Raw genomic sequence first — 14,112 nt, 5'->3', positions numbered from 1 at the left:
GACCATTTCCTCTGTGTAAGAAGAAGCTTTTCCATCTTTTCTTGCTACTGCATGGGGTTATTGTCTGTGCGTGGGGCTCAAATAACTAAACAATGACTGTGAGCCCCCATCCACCCACCGAGCACACACACACACACACACACACACACACACACACCATCTGCCAGCACGCCCCGGAGTCAGCTGTGTCGGTTCTGTGACCTGTTGCGGAATCCACGCGCGCTCTGCGACGGATAGACTTCCACTGTTTACAGATCACTGACCACAACACTGCTACAGCTGTGGACTAATTCACATGAATAAAAAAATGGTGTTGTTTCGTTATAGATAGCCTAATCTTTTTTTTTTTTTTTTTTTTTTTTTTTTTTTTTTAGGTTTTGTGTGCAATTTCGCACACATAAAGATTCGTATAAAATTGCATTTGTTTGATACAAAGTAACTATGAGGCTCTATCCCTATAGCCTATATAACCCCAGCCCAAACGACCTTGACGTGTTTTACAAGCGCGCGCACATTCACCAGATTCTCAATATTAACTCCTGCATTTACTTGGCGTTCATTAAAACACACTAGCTTTCTAAGAGAGCATGTTTTGGAAAGACGTTATTTACAAACAATCTCCCTTTTTTCCTCCTTGTAGTTGCTCATTTATTATTAGCTGCTCATCGTTTTATGTGATCTGTCCAGAGAGGCTGTAATGTTTAGGCAGAAGGTGTTTATTAGAGTTTGTAGAGCTCTCTGAAGCTCGGTCTATTAAATTAATTATTTAACTGAAACCTGTTTTTAAGACTAGAAAATACTTCAATAATTATAGGTTTTCGTAACGTGGAGCCATTTTCTGAGAGGATAGAGAACTGAGCACTGAATGAACATTTCAACGTGTCTCTATAGCTGAAGAGGAATAAGGTACCAATCATATTTAATATACTAAAACTGTCAAATTTCCTGTCATTTCCTATAAGATCATTTTTGGGAAATTAGGTGGTGCTATTTATACGCAAATGTCATGTCTTCAGGGGAACAACAGACAGACTAAGCGGCTCTAGACATAGATTTAATACATACATAAATAAATAAATAAATAAAACCTTTTCAGTACCAGGCAGCTAATTATTTTAGAAATATATTATATTTTGAAATGTTTCTTCTTGATTTATAAGGCATGCAAAAGTGATTATTTTGGTTGGATTAAAATATTATTATTATTTATTTATTTATTTTTAATTTCACAGAAATTCACAATGTTAATGTTTTGTTAATTAATAACACTTTCATCCCGTACAGTCCACCAAGACAAACGAAAAAGACGATTAATGTATGTATATATATACATATATAGCCTATGCATTAATGATGAGCGCAGTCGGCAGTAGCTATGTATGCACACGTGACGCGCACGCACGCTCTCTCTCATCTAACTATTGCTGCTGAATACAAATGATTATCATAATTAATGGACAACTAGTCTATATCAGGGAAAATACATCAGTGCAGTCCGGCACAGAGAAAAGAAACAGAAAAAAACCCAAAATGAAGCCCGTGCATCTCTTTCAGTTAGCTACATTAATAATCCTGTGAAACTTTGAGTGTTGACGTGTTTTCATGTCAGTAATGATTTCACCCACACCAACAACGCATCTGACTTGATATTCTAGTTTCCACGACTTACAATGTATTTTATAAAACAACGAGGTGATTGGTTAATTAAAGAAAAACAATGATGTGGTTGAACTTAGTAACACATAATCTAATACAAAATAAACAATTTACATTATTAAAAATGCCTGCAAAGGGCACCAAAGGCCTGATAATGGCTGTATATGGGCGATCAAATCCTTGTTTAATACTGACCAAACATTTATTTCAAATATCCACTTAAATTTTTATTTCTATTTTTTGCCAGCTTTTTGCGATAGAAATGCTCCAGCTTCAACAAAAACGTGGATATCACATCACAAAATTAACCATGGTTGTCGTAGTAGTAAAAGTGCTCCATTTTATTTTGTGTGATTCCTGAACGCTTGAGACTATAATCAAACATCACGATTACTCTTTAAAAATCGTCTTCTGTGCTTTACTATATTTTGAAAAGCTATGCTTCAAATATCTAGTATTTACTAGTGCTGTCAATCGATTAAAAAAAATTAACTAATTAATCGCACAAATTTTTTAAATTAATCGCGATTAATCGCGATTAATCGCAATTAAAAGACTGAAACTTTTTGGATATGTAAATGTAAAATGTAAATAATTAATGTAAACTCAAGACAAAGAAACTATTTAAATTCAAAATATGATTGTTTATTGGAATTTTTGTTTAACTTGTAACACAGATTTTCTCATGTAAGCAACATACCTGCAATAAACCATCAATATCTTCCAAATTAACTGTTGGCTTGAAAGCCATATTTATTACAGAAATAAAAACACAGGCATGTAAGTACCATTTGAATTTCAAAACAATCAATGCCAATAAAAAACAAAAATGATTTCCATGTTGAATTCTAAGTGGACTGCAAAAAAATTCCAAAGTATAGTCATTGCCAGTGCTTTAAGTGGGCCAGTACGCACAGGTACTCAGTACCGCCACTTCCAAATATAGCTCTTGAGCGTACCGCCACCTCTCCGTGCGCCCAGAACGTGCTTGTAGCGTACCGGTACGCTCATTTGGACATCTGTTTTAATAGAGGTTTTAATCTTTTACCTGCACTGCCGATTTTCAGAGCGCCCTTCACAATGCAAGCTTCCTAATTCATCCCACCGAGAGCAGAAAACTACATTACCCATTCACCCTTAAGTTACACAAGTGAATAGTGCATGTGTCGCTTTTCCCACTGTTAAGTGTCAACAACTCAACGTGGCCGGAGAAGGTGTGTGAAACTCGTTGTGAGTTATACTAAAGCAAAATCTTGAGTATTTATTGTCTGATAAACATTAAAAACTGTCTGCGGAGGTTGAGTCGTCCTGCAGCCCCCGCTGGCTGTTCGTTGGCTGCAGCATCTTTTTTCTAATTTCGGCAAGGCACAAATTTAGATATTCATTTATCTAATTAATCTATAGCCTATGCACAAAGACAAAATGATCTTTTTTGTCCCCTTTTTGTTTTAAAGCTTGATGAAGAGAGAGAGCGCAAGTTGCTGCAGCTGCAAGGACAGTGATGCACGCGCACAGGAGTGATTGACAGTTCGCGGCACTGTGTACAAAAAATACTCCGCTACACAATTATTTCGTTATTTTAATTTAAGCTTATTAACGTTAGCGTTACAGAAAGGTCTGATTTACGCACTGTTACAGTCATTGTTTTTTTTATTTTTTTTAAACAATGACATTTGAGTTCATGATTTTAATGTTGCTGTTTCTTGTGGCAGACTAAATGAAGAGTAATGTTTCTTGTGGCAGACTGAAGAGTAATCCGGCAGAGTTTTATACTGAAACTTTCCGTCTAAAAGTCCTTCCTTGGTCTTATCCATATTTCTTTGCACGTTGAACACACATAGGCCACAACTGGAAATAAAAAAAACTGCAACCGCGTTAATTGCGTTATTTTTTTTTAACGCGTTAAATATTTCAAATTAATCGAATGCGTTAACGCGCTAATTTTGACAGCACTAGTATTTACAGTTACTTCGCAATTGTTGCACACTTAGATATTAGTTTAGCATCAGTCAGCCTGTTATTAAGGGAAATAAATAATGAGTGAAATCGACTGGTGGTCTAATATGGGCACACTCATGTCTGTTTTTGGATAAGAGTAGCCTAGGCTAAACTGTGTCACCCCAACACTTGTCTTGTACACATTGTGGGCTCTTTCAAGACTGCTGTTTGGACACCTGACAGCTCCAGTTAGTTACGAAGGGCCTCGTTCACTTCATCTGAGACTGACGCACTGTTTACAGAGAAGGACATGACCAGTGTGATTCTCCCTCTGTATCTACACTACACCATGAGAGACATTGCCTCACTGCAGTTACTTCATGGCAGGAGAGTGCAGTTCACCTTCTGGTCATCAGCATGTTTAAGCATGACACACCTGAGACATGAACACATCCAGCTGAAGCTTCTCTAGCGTAATAGAGAGGGTTGCTGAATTCATTAAACCAAGAGTGATGCCATTGCATAAATGTGCCACTAGATGGCCCACAGGTTTCTTGGTCGTAGTCAATAGTGAGGTGAGAAGAGAAGTGCTAATGCTGCTCAACCTGGGCGGGTCTCTGAATAACAAGCACTCATTACATTTATTTTCATTTTACGAGTTTCTATGCAGTTGTTCGCCAAAATGTTATTTGAATTCAGAATAGGTTCAGCCTTACAGTGATAACCTTGAAAAGTATATTCTGTAATCTTTTACACATTTAATGGGGGTGTTTTGTGTGTGTGTATGTGTGTGTGTGTGTGTGTGTGCCCGCGCGCATTGGTTTGGGAGGTTTATGAGCACACAACTTTGTATAATGACAGGTATTCAAATATGAAGGTGGTTTATGAACACTGATTCAAAAGTTTTTTTTTTTTTTTTTTTTTTGGAAAATCTAAAATTGCTGAAAGTTTTCTGTGAGGCGTAAGTTTAGATGTAGGGTGATAGGAAATATATATATATATATATATTTTTACTCTATAAAAACCATTGAGACTAGAGAGTCCCACCAACACCAATGTGTGTGTGTGTGTGTGTGTGTTTGTGTACCTTTGTGTTATATAGAAGATTTCCATAAAGGTCAAATATAGAATTTAAAACTGGCCCTTTTCATAAACTGTTTCTACATATGTTTGTTTGATCATGTGGCTCAGACTGGAACAGGTGTAACTTCAGCCATAATGATAAACAGGTTCTTATGAAGCACTGAAGCATTAGACATGGAGCATGACAGAAGAGCTTTGATGAATGTTCAGTTTGGATGGCCTTTCTGTGCTGTGAATCCTGCTCTAATCCAGTTGATATTTAAATAAGAAACATGTACCGACAAGTAACATCGTCATTAATAATGTTGTGAGATCAGATGGTTTATATAAAAATATCATATTTTGGAAAAATGAAATGAAAGAAATTAAAACCACAACATTATTATTATTCTGTATATTACTATACATACTATTCAGTTTAACAAGAAATAGTAATAATAATAATAATTATTATTATTGTTATTGTTATTAAAAGGTTGGCTGTACTGCCATCTTGTGCTGTAATGGAAAATGATCTGGAGTCTTAAACGGAAAATGAAAGAGTTATTAAGGATCACCTAACATTGTGTACTGATCAACCTGTGTATGATTATGATTATAGTTCCTGTTTTGATTCCAACAAAATAAGCACATATCCCTTCAATATCTTCTCCTGGATTAAAGGATGTATCTGCATCAGGAACACACACAGCAGAGAACCGCTGGAGATTTGACACTAGGATTATGAGAATTTTTTCTATTTTATTTGAAGATTATTTTGCTGTGGAGATGATTATGATACATGGGGATCAGTGTCCAGAAACCTGGGAGGTCCCTGATATTTTCTCCATAATTACTTCGATAGTAATATACTGTTTGGATCTTCAAATCCAAATGTAATCTAAGACCCATAAGCTGATAAAACATGAGCCCTGAGGTTTAAAAAGAAACAAATCTTTGATTTATTGTTTTGTTTTTTCCATTTATTGTTTATTCCCAGGTTTTGTTTTTGTCCTGGTGAGGTAGAATTCAGATTTCATGTCTTTATCCTGCTACTGCAACACATCTGACATCACATCTGATCGTCTTATATTAAAGACTAGATAAAAATGATTTCGATGTTATGAATAAACGATTAGTCAAAACTGATTTGTCTATTAGTATGTTCTTGTATTAGTTAATAGTTGTTTTGCAAACAAACAAGATGCTTTCTTATGGAAAATCAGTATTGTCAAATGCAGACATTATTTTACACATAAGTGTAACCACAAATTACAATACATATGACAAAAATACATGACAAAGATGCCTTTAATTGGTTGAAGGTGAATGTAAATAAATAGATTAAAAAGAGTTTAATTTACATAAATATCAATGCACACCATGTAAAAATCTTAACAGAATACAGAGGAAACTTCCCCATCACAACAGAAAGACATACTGTTTAATATTAAATCAAACGCTAACTGACAAAAACTTTTTTTTTTTTTAAGTTGGCAGATTGCATAACAATATTAGACACATTTTCACAATCTTGTTGGACAGTCCTAAACTATAACTCACATTTGCAATTAGTAAAATATAAAAGGGGGTAAGGGGTCATGTTTCATTAACACATATTAACAACTGTAATGACACACTAGTCAGTTCACTGGAGAATGTTTGACAGTAGTGTTAAGGGAATGACTAGCAGTCTTCTGGATTGGTGAGTACAGCTGCTGTATAGATGAGGTCAGAGATGTCTCCCAGTGAGGTCTGAGGGTAGTGTGTCAGAGCCTGTCTGTGCAGAGCTTCCTCCAAACTGCTCTGATGTGGAGGCATCACTTGGTCCACAGACATGGAGGAATATATGACCTGATTGGCAGGACAGGAAGATTTCAGCTGATGTCCAGAGAAGTCTTCAGGGTGAGCTGAGAAGCAGTTGATCTGCCAGTGAGCGCTTGACTGGCTTTGGTGTGAACAGTGAGCCGACCTGTCGGAGACAGATGAAGCTCTGTGTGTGTCAGACGCTCGGCCCCCCCACTGGACACCTCCAGACAGCTCTGGATGAGGAAGGTTCTGAGACCAGGCACTGAGAGCTGGTCTGAGCAGGCCTCTGCTGGCTCTTTGTTCTGGAGCACCGTACATTTGTCCCGGATCTAAATCAAGGTTGGTGGGTGGAAAGGCTCCAGGTGTAAGGTGAGAGCTCACGTCCCTGCCTGGACTCCTCCTGACTGCTGGACTCCACTTCTTGCTTTTCATGCTGCGAGCTCGTCTGTTTTGGAACCACACCTGCAAGGAAATATATATATTTTTTTAAAGTTAAATCAAGACAAATATAATCATTATAGCAAAAGTACTTATTAGGCTATTAGAAGTATAATTGTATTATATCAATACACAATAATAATAATAATACTAATAGTGAATATTGTGTAGTTTTCTGACCTGTATTTTGCTCTCTGGGAGCAGTGTGAGTGCAGCCAGGCGCTCGCGCAGAGTGATGTCTGGATACGGCGTGATGGTGAAAGCGCGCTCCAGTTCTGACAGCTGCGCGCGGCTGAAGATCGTCCTCTTCCTCTTCCGTTGCCCCTCAGCATGGAGACTTCGTTCGAGTTCAGGAGAAGACAGCGAGTGCTCGGCTGTTACATCTACAGAACAAAGTCAGTTGTTCAGATAAGTGTTGTCAGGAAACGCACGCACACACACACACACACTTTTATAACAATTCCAGAGTTGTTGGTTTTTCATTATAAATAGGCGAAATTGTATTATCCATAAATAGCCTGTATCATTCCACCATGAAGGTAACACGTGCTCACCTGTCAACTGGACCATGCTTGTGTTGAAAATAAAATCTCTTTCTGTCTCCACGCTTATTTTTTTAACCAGATCGAACGATTGGTCAAAAAACAATTCCATGGTGCTGAATGTGCGCAGTAGATCTCTCCCGGGGCTCTCCGTCAGCTCGAGTGCAGTGATGAAATGATGCCACATACTTTATACTCGCCCCTTTTCACACCCACTCGCTCCCGTCGCCCTTCAAGCTGTGGTCGTGTCCACAGCGACAGCCTAAATCAGAGAGGAATGGACAAGCCTTTAACTTTGATCCCCCCCCCCCCCCCACACACACACACACACACATGTCTGGCAGCTTCATACAGCCATCTCCTGTAGCCACCGTGCCGACAGGAAAGCACAGATTCAGATTCACAGCTCTTTTATCAGGCAAATAACCACACACTTCACCTGCCTGCTTCTGTCTCCCATGAAAGGCCTCGGAGATTTTTTATTTTATTTTGTATTTATTTTTATTTATTTTTTGCCACAGAAAATGTTGGAGCTGATCGATCAAGTTGATTCGATGCAACTTTCCACAACAAAAAAATAATAAATTCATATTCTATCAATTAAATTGAATGAAATAAAGTTACAATAAAAAAATGCAATAACAAGATGAAAGATGGAATAATAATACCTATAAATAAAATATAAAACAGAGACCAACTCAAATTCTTGAAGATGAACAATAACCTTTCAATAAAAGGGGAATAAATGTGAAAAAAGGTAATTCCTGTTGGATTTGTCTGCGTTTCGAATTTATTTGTCAATAATTTAATTAAAACGTATTTATATATGTATATATAAAATATATACATATATAAATAGGACGATATATATATATATATATATATATATATATATATATATATATATATATATATATATATATATATAGATAGATAGATAGATAGATAGATAGATAGATAGATAGATAGATACATACATATATAAATAGGATGATATATTTTTTTTTACAGTATATGCATATTCCCTAGATGCATTTTTCTAATATCCAGGGACATATTATTATCTAAGGATGATATTACTCGTGCGGATTAAGAGCGGTGTGCGACGAATGAACAGTAATCTAAACCTGAGATTACTTCACTAATCTGGGTGTTTTTCAACTTTGTCGGCATGAGGCTCCATCACTTTCAGGTCAAAATTCTTTCTTAACCACCTTTTTAATATAATGTGTGCAACATTTAAGGAAGACTTCACAACAGTCTCTGTCCCTTGATATGATCCAGCCCAGCTCATGTGCTTGGAATACACACATAGACTATTCCAGACGCTTTGATATCAAACGCCTATTGACAGTGACAAGTACAGGCTGTTAGTGTACTGCTGGAAGACACACACACACACACACACACACACACACACACACACACTGACGAGGACACCAGAAACACCTGAGGAAATCTGCATTTTCCGGGAATTGTAATAAAAACGATTTGTAGAAGGTCTAAATGTTTTTAGTTAATAAAACCAGTACACGATGATTATTGGGATACTGAAGGAAAATATCAGAAAGGACCAGAAGTCGGGACTCGAACAGAGACTCCGACAGAAGTCTTTATAGACGAGAAAACAACATCAATTCACAAACCTATTAAACACATAAAATGTCATGCGATGTTTCGTTTATCACTGAATAATCTGAGAGTATTTTCATCTCGGGGCGCTGCTTGTTGTTTTTGTTTAACATTTCACATTATCTACATTTAGCACTGGCTTCTGATTATTGCTTCTCTTTCTTTCTTTCTTTCTTTCTTTTTTTTATAAGGTTATATCGTCTATTTTATATATTTTTATTATTACTTTTTTTCATTCATTTTTCCCGAAGGAAATTATTCGGACAGTTAACATTTTATGAGTTATAAAATAAAATTACAATATCAAACCAAGTGGCTTGAGTCCTCATTTTCCGTAGGACTAGTATCATTGTTTGTTTGTTTGTTTGTTTGTTTTTTTCGTTTTTTTTTTTTTTTTCTTTTCGTTTGTTTTAATGATTTTTATGATTTCTATTTGGAGTCTTTCATATTCCTATAACATCTAACAGCAATAATGCTAAATAATGTCTGTGTCCGTTTTTAACATTGTCTTGTTGTTTCATTTTAAGTGTTTGTGAAATGTTGGCTATAGTGTTGTTGCTGTTAGTTTTGTTCAGAAAAGTAAAATATTATCTTCTGTTTTTGCTGCTAAATATATGATAATTTGGGAGTGTCATATGAACAAGAATGTTCATTATATTTCTAATGTTTCGTGTGAGAGAAAAAAAGTGTGTAGCAGTAATAGATGTTAGTATTCTAAAGTGTGTACTTGTCCTCACCGAATTCTTATTGCAATGATCACATTTGAGGAAGAGATTCATCTTTGTTTGATTGCGAAAAGCTTGTGGCGTATTAAATTAATACACGGTTAGATTCGACCACACAGGGTCGCTGTGTTGTGTTGACATGCCTATGGTTTATTTTTGTTATGATATTGTCTTGTGACCTTCTAATGTTCTTTTCTTGTTTGTCATTTCTTTTTATTTATTGATTCTCTTCATTCATTATCTGTCTTCTCGTGTTTCCTCGGCTCGTGTCACCACCCATTTTCAGGAAAGCATTTTAACTTCATCATAATTAGGCTATCAGTAGAAATAGTAGGCTAGTAGTCATGCAAAAAAATAAAAATAAATGAAATGCAACATTCATAATGAAATAAAAAAAAATCAGATTTAGATTCCTGTTTTTTTTTTAATTCATATCAAAATAATCTTAAATGAACTGTAGCCTATACCAACGAGTATAAAACAACAAAAATAAGAGTAATATAAAATAACATGTAATAAATCATTAAAAACAACAACAACAATAACATAAAATCAACATTTATATAAGGGTAAACACTTAAAGTAGTTTTAAAACATTTCAAATATATATTTTCTTTTTGGGCACGTCGTAAACAATTTGAGAAGTCAAAAAAAAAAAAAAAATACAGCACTCTATTCCTACCTAAAAAAGATTTTTTTCGTAAAAGTAATAATGATAACTAAATAATAAAAAATTTACATAATTAATAAATGACTGAATCCAACAGTTTGTGCTGAAATAAAGAAAATTATTTAATTCCCACAAGAGACATAAGGTTAACAAAACCCTGATCAGTCTCCTCTGTGTGACAGAAAGAGCTTCTTTCTCTCGATACTTTACAGAGAACGTGTGTCATTATAATAGTAACGCGTGCGCGAAGTTTTAAATGTATCAATCGCTGTTGTCTTAATCGTCAGCCAGCAAGAGCTGGAGATGTTACTTTGTTACGCCCTCGCGCAGTGACGTCATCGGCATCTGGCGGGAGTTACAGCTCTTCAAACTCCATCACGCGTCCATACCTTGCGTATTGTTCTTTTCAATTCTGCTTCTTTTAAAGACTCGTTTTATTTGTGGAAATGATTGGACAGAAAAGTATCACGTCATTTTTTTCGCCCATGTCCAAAAAAAGAGATCTGGACGAGATAGTTAGATGTCCAGAGGACGCAGGAGATCATGTGAGTAAAACACATTCAACATGAACTATGAGTCAAAGTAGTTGTGCTTTATTCATCTGTTAATCATGTTGTCATTCATTTAGGATATAAAATTGGCTTTCGCTATTTTATCGTTCCCGCTAAAGTTTACACGCTTCCGGAAGTAGTTTTACGTCACTTGCATAAACAAAAGCTAGAGGCGACTATTTTAATCCACATACATTTCATTTCTGTTCTATTCAGTTGTTAGTTAACTCAAAAACATAATTAATTATAGTCACGAATGGAAACTCATATGGTGTATGATTTGCGGATATGCTACAAAAGCATGCGTTTTGAGAAAACCTCCTATGACTTCATAAATAAGCATGTTTCCCAGAATAGCTTGGCTTAGTACTTTTCAAAAGTCTGCTCTTTTTGCCAAGCGAACACAGAGTACAACCACATACACTAAAATGTCTCAGGGCAAGAAACGGAAGTTGAGTCCCGAGCAGCTGCAGCGGATCTCCAGGAAGAAGGCGGCGGCGCTGGAGAGGCTCGCCGGGAAACAGGCTCTCCCGAGCGGCTTCGGAGAGAGCTGGGAGGCGGCGCTCAGCGCGGAGCTCGGGAAGCCCTACTTTAGATCAGTGAGTGGCCAGCACATGAAAAACAACTGACATTTTAAACTTTCTAAAATGTAGACTAACAGAGCAGAGTTTCTCTTTCGCAGTTAATGTCATTTGTTGCTGAGGAGAGGCAGAAGCACACCATCTACCCTCCTCCAGATGAGGTTTTTACCTGGACACAAGAATGTGACATAAAAGATGTAAGTGGGATGTTATGATCTTGAGCAAGGCAGGTAAGGGTGGTTTACCCAAAAATGAAAGTTTACACTATGTACTTGCCCTCACGTTGTTCCAAACCTGCATGACTGACTTTCTTCTGTGAGACATGAAAGAAGATCCGCAGAAGAAAGTCATCCATGTCTGAAACAATGTAAGGGTAGTTCAGTAAAGCAGGTGCTTTCTAGAACAAGAACTGGCTCTGCAGGTGCACATGCTTCCAAATATCAGCAGTCTTATGCACTGTTTGATTGTTGTTGCATTTGGGACACTCTGTAGAGAAATAATGTTACCGCATGGTTTTCTAAGAATGTAATAATAATTTTTCCTGTGATGGCAGGTGAAGGTTGTGATACTTGGCCAGGATCCTTACCATGGAGCGAGCCAGGCTCATGGGCTTTGTTTCAGCGTGCAGAGACCTGTGCCTCCTCCACCGAGGTATCGCCTCGCAGTCATCAGTCGAGTCAGGGTTATTATTATTACAGTGCTTTTCACTTTGAATGTCACTGAGCATATGAGCACAAGGATGTTGCAAATTATTAAAGAGACTAGATGATTGTTTTTGTTTAATACAGTGATTTTATGGCACTTTTGCTGTTGACAGCTTGGTGAACATCTTCAAGGAGCTGGCTTCAGACATCGAAGGCTTCGAGCATCCCGGTCATGGAGATCTGTCAGGATGGGCCAAGCAAGGTGCGCGTCTGTCTCCTCTGCGTGGAGTACACATCAATAGTTAATTACACAGTGATGACACAAGATATGCCAAAAGACAGATCCATTTTACAAATGCAATGCAGATTTTGGTTTAGAAATAGTAGTTTTTATCAGCAAAAAAACCAACCATTTCATAATAAATCAGTAGGCAAAAACTAAGATTATGTGACGGAAGGAAGTCCAGTGGTTCAGATCTTAACTTGCCTTGCCATTAAATAAAAAAAAGTATTGTTTTGGGCCTATATACATGGTTTCTGTGTTTACATTTATAAAGGAGTGAAATTAAATGTTGCATGCAAAAAAATAAGAAGAGAGGTAATATCTTCCTCAGCATTTTTTTGTTTTGTTTTCCAGTACAACTATCGAAAGATACTTTAATCAGTATTAACTTATTTGAGATGCAAAGTGAAGACATGATATCTTGTTTTCTGATCAATTTAACACAAGTTCATACTTGAATATGTTAATGAGGTCAGAAAAGTAAACGTGTTCTCTTCAAAAGAGCCCATTTGTTCTCGTTTTCACTTCATTTTGATTAATTTCTTTGTCATCTTCTGTTTATTCCTTAACGCTTTTTTATTTGGTCTTGAATTACCCTTCACAAAACCTGCAGAAATCCTGAATGTAAGCTTGTATTGTAATAAATAAGTTTGTTCTGACACCAAGATTTTAGATACCAGTGAAATTACAATTTTGATACCATAGCAAATCCTGAGTGTCTTTTCTTGCTGCTCAGTCATTTTTAAAGTGCCCTTATGAAGTAATCCATATGAATATTAATTTGAGCTAGTTCTGAAGTCATGTGTGTTGTAGTTTTCTCCTGGCAGGTGTGTGCTAGCTCTAGCTGATTTCCTGGTGCATGTACTGTGTTTGTCAGGAGTTCTGTTGCTGAACGCGGTGCTGACGGTGCGCGCTCACCAGGCCAACTCTCACAAGGACAAGGGCTGGGAGACGTTCACTGATGCTGTGATACACTGGCTCAGCACTCACACGCAGGATCTGGTCTTCATCCTCTGGGGCGCGTACGCTCAGAAGAAGGGGGCTGCCATCGACAAGGTGCGGATCTGTTTTAGTGTCTAGATGAACAGAGTTCAGACTAGTCACACATGGTTTTGTGTCTGTAGGAGCGGCATCACGTTCTGCAGACGGTGCACCCCTCTCCACTGTCTGCTCACCGAGGCTTCTTCGGATGCAAGCATTTCTCACAGACCAATCAGCTGCTGAGGAAATCAGGAAAGAAGCCCATCGACTGGAAGGCTCTGTGATCGTTTCCATTCGTGGCTGTAGATGGAATGCTGTTTGTCCCGTTTCAGAAATAAACTTTGTTTTTTAATGTTCATTTCCTGCACTAAAAATATCCACATGCCCGTTCTGAATACAAATGTGTTTCTGGAGCAGGTAGACTGTTCATTTATCTGTCCATTTCCCATCTAGTTTTTCCTGTTTTCATTTCGGATGTTATCGATGTCGTATTAAATGTACAACACTAACAGTGCATGTTTTTGTGTTTGTGTCTAATAAACTATTTTTCTACAGAATTGTATGTGTGCTTTGCTTTAATAGTCTAATTTCAGGTATTTT

The 14,112-nt window shown here is 37.0% G+C and overlaps 2 protein-coding genes across 3 annotated transcripts; one reads left to right on the top strand and one right to left on the bottom strand.

Moving 5' to 3' along the window:
• Positions 1 to 6,041: 6,041 nt before the first annotated feature.
• Positions 6,042 to 7,728, bottom strand: LOC113086249 (homeobox protein SEBOX-like). The gene is made up of 3 exons (XM_026255374.1): positions 7,458 to 7,728; positions 7,084 to 7,286; positions 6,042 to 6,927 (listed from the first exon to the last, which is right to left on the bottom strand). The coding sequence occupies exons 1-3, from the start codon at positions 7,630 to 7,632 to the stop codon at positions 6,343 to 6,345; spliced, it is 963 nt and encodes a 320-aa protein (XP_026111159.1). The 5' UTR covers positions 7,633 to 7,728; the 3' UTR covers positions 6,042 to 6,342.
• Positions 7,729 to 10,752: 3,024 nt separating this feature from the next.
• On the top strand, positions 10,753 to 14,069 carry LOC113086265 (uracil-DNA glycosylase). 2 transcript variants are annotated; one of them, XM_026255376.1, is made up of 7 exons: positions 10,753 to 10,987; positions 11,422 to 11,622; positions 11,706 to 11,801; positions 12,158 to 12,255; positions 12,422 to 12,510; positions 13,409 to 13,587; positions 13,656 to 14,069. In XM_026255376.1, the coding sequence occupies exons 1-7, from the start codon at positions 10,919 to 10,921 to the stop codon at positions 13,794 to 13,796; spliced, it is 873 nt and encodes a 290-aa protein (XP_026111161.1). In that variant the 5' UTR covers positions 10,753 to 10,918; the 3' UTR covers positions 13,797 to 14,069. The 2 variants fall into 2 exon arrangements, with proteins under 2 accessions (XP_026111161.1, XP_026111160.1); XM_026255375.1 differs by having other exon boundaries at positions 10,755 to 11,017; positions 11,461 to 11,622.
• Positions 14,070 to 14,112: the final 43 nt, after the last annotated feature.

The sequence above is a fragment of the Carassius auratus genome, chromosome 5, assembly GCF_003368295.1.
Source record: "Carassius auratus strain Wakin chromosome 5, ASM336829v1, whole genome shotgun sequence".
Taxonomy (NCBI): domain Eukaryota; kingdom Metazoa; phylum Chordata; class Actinopteri; order Cypriniformes; family Cyprinidae; genus Carassius; species Carassius auratus.
The sequence above is the reverse complement of the archived record's forward strand: the minus strand, read 5'-3'. Positions and strand labels throughout refer to the sequence as shown.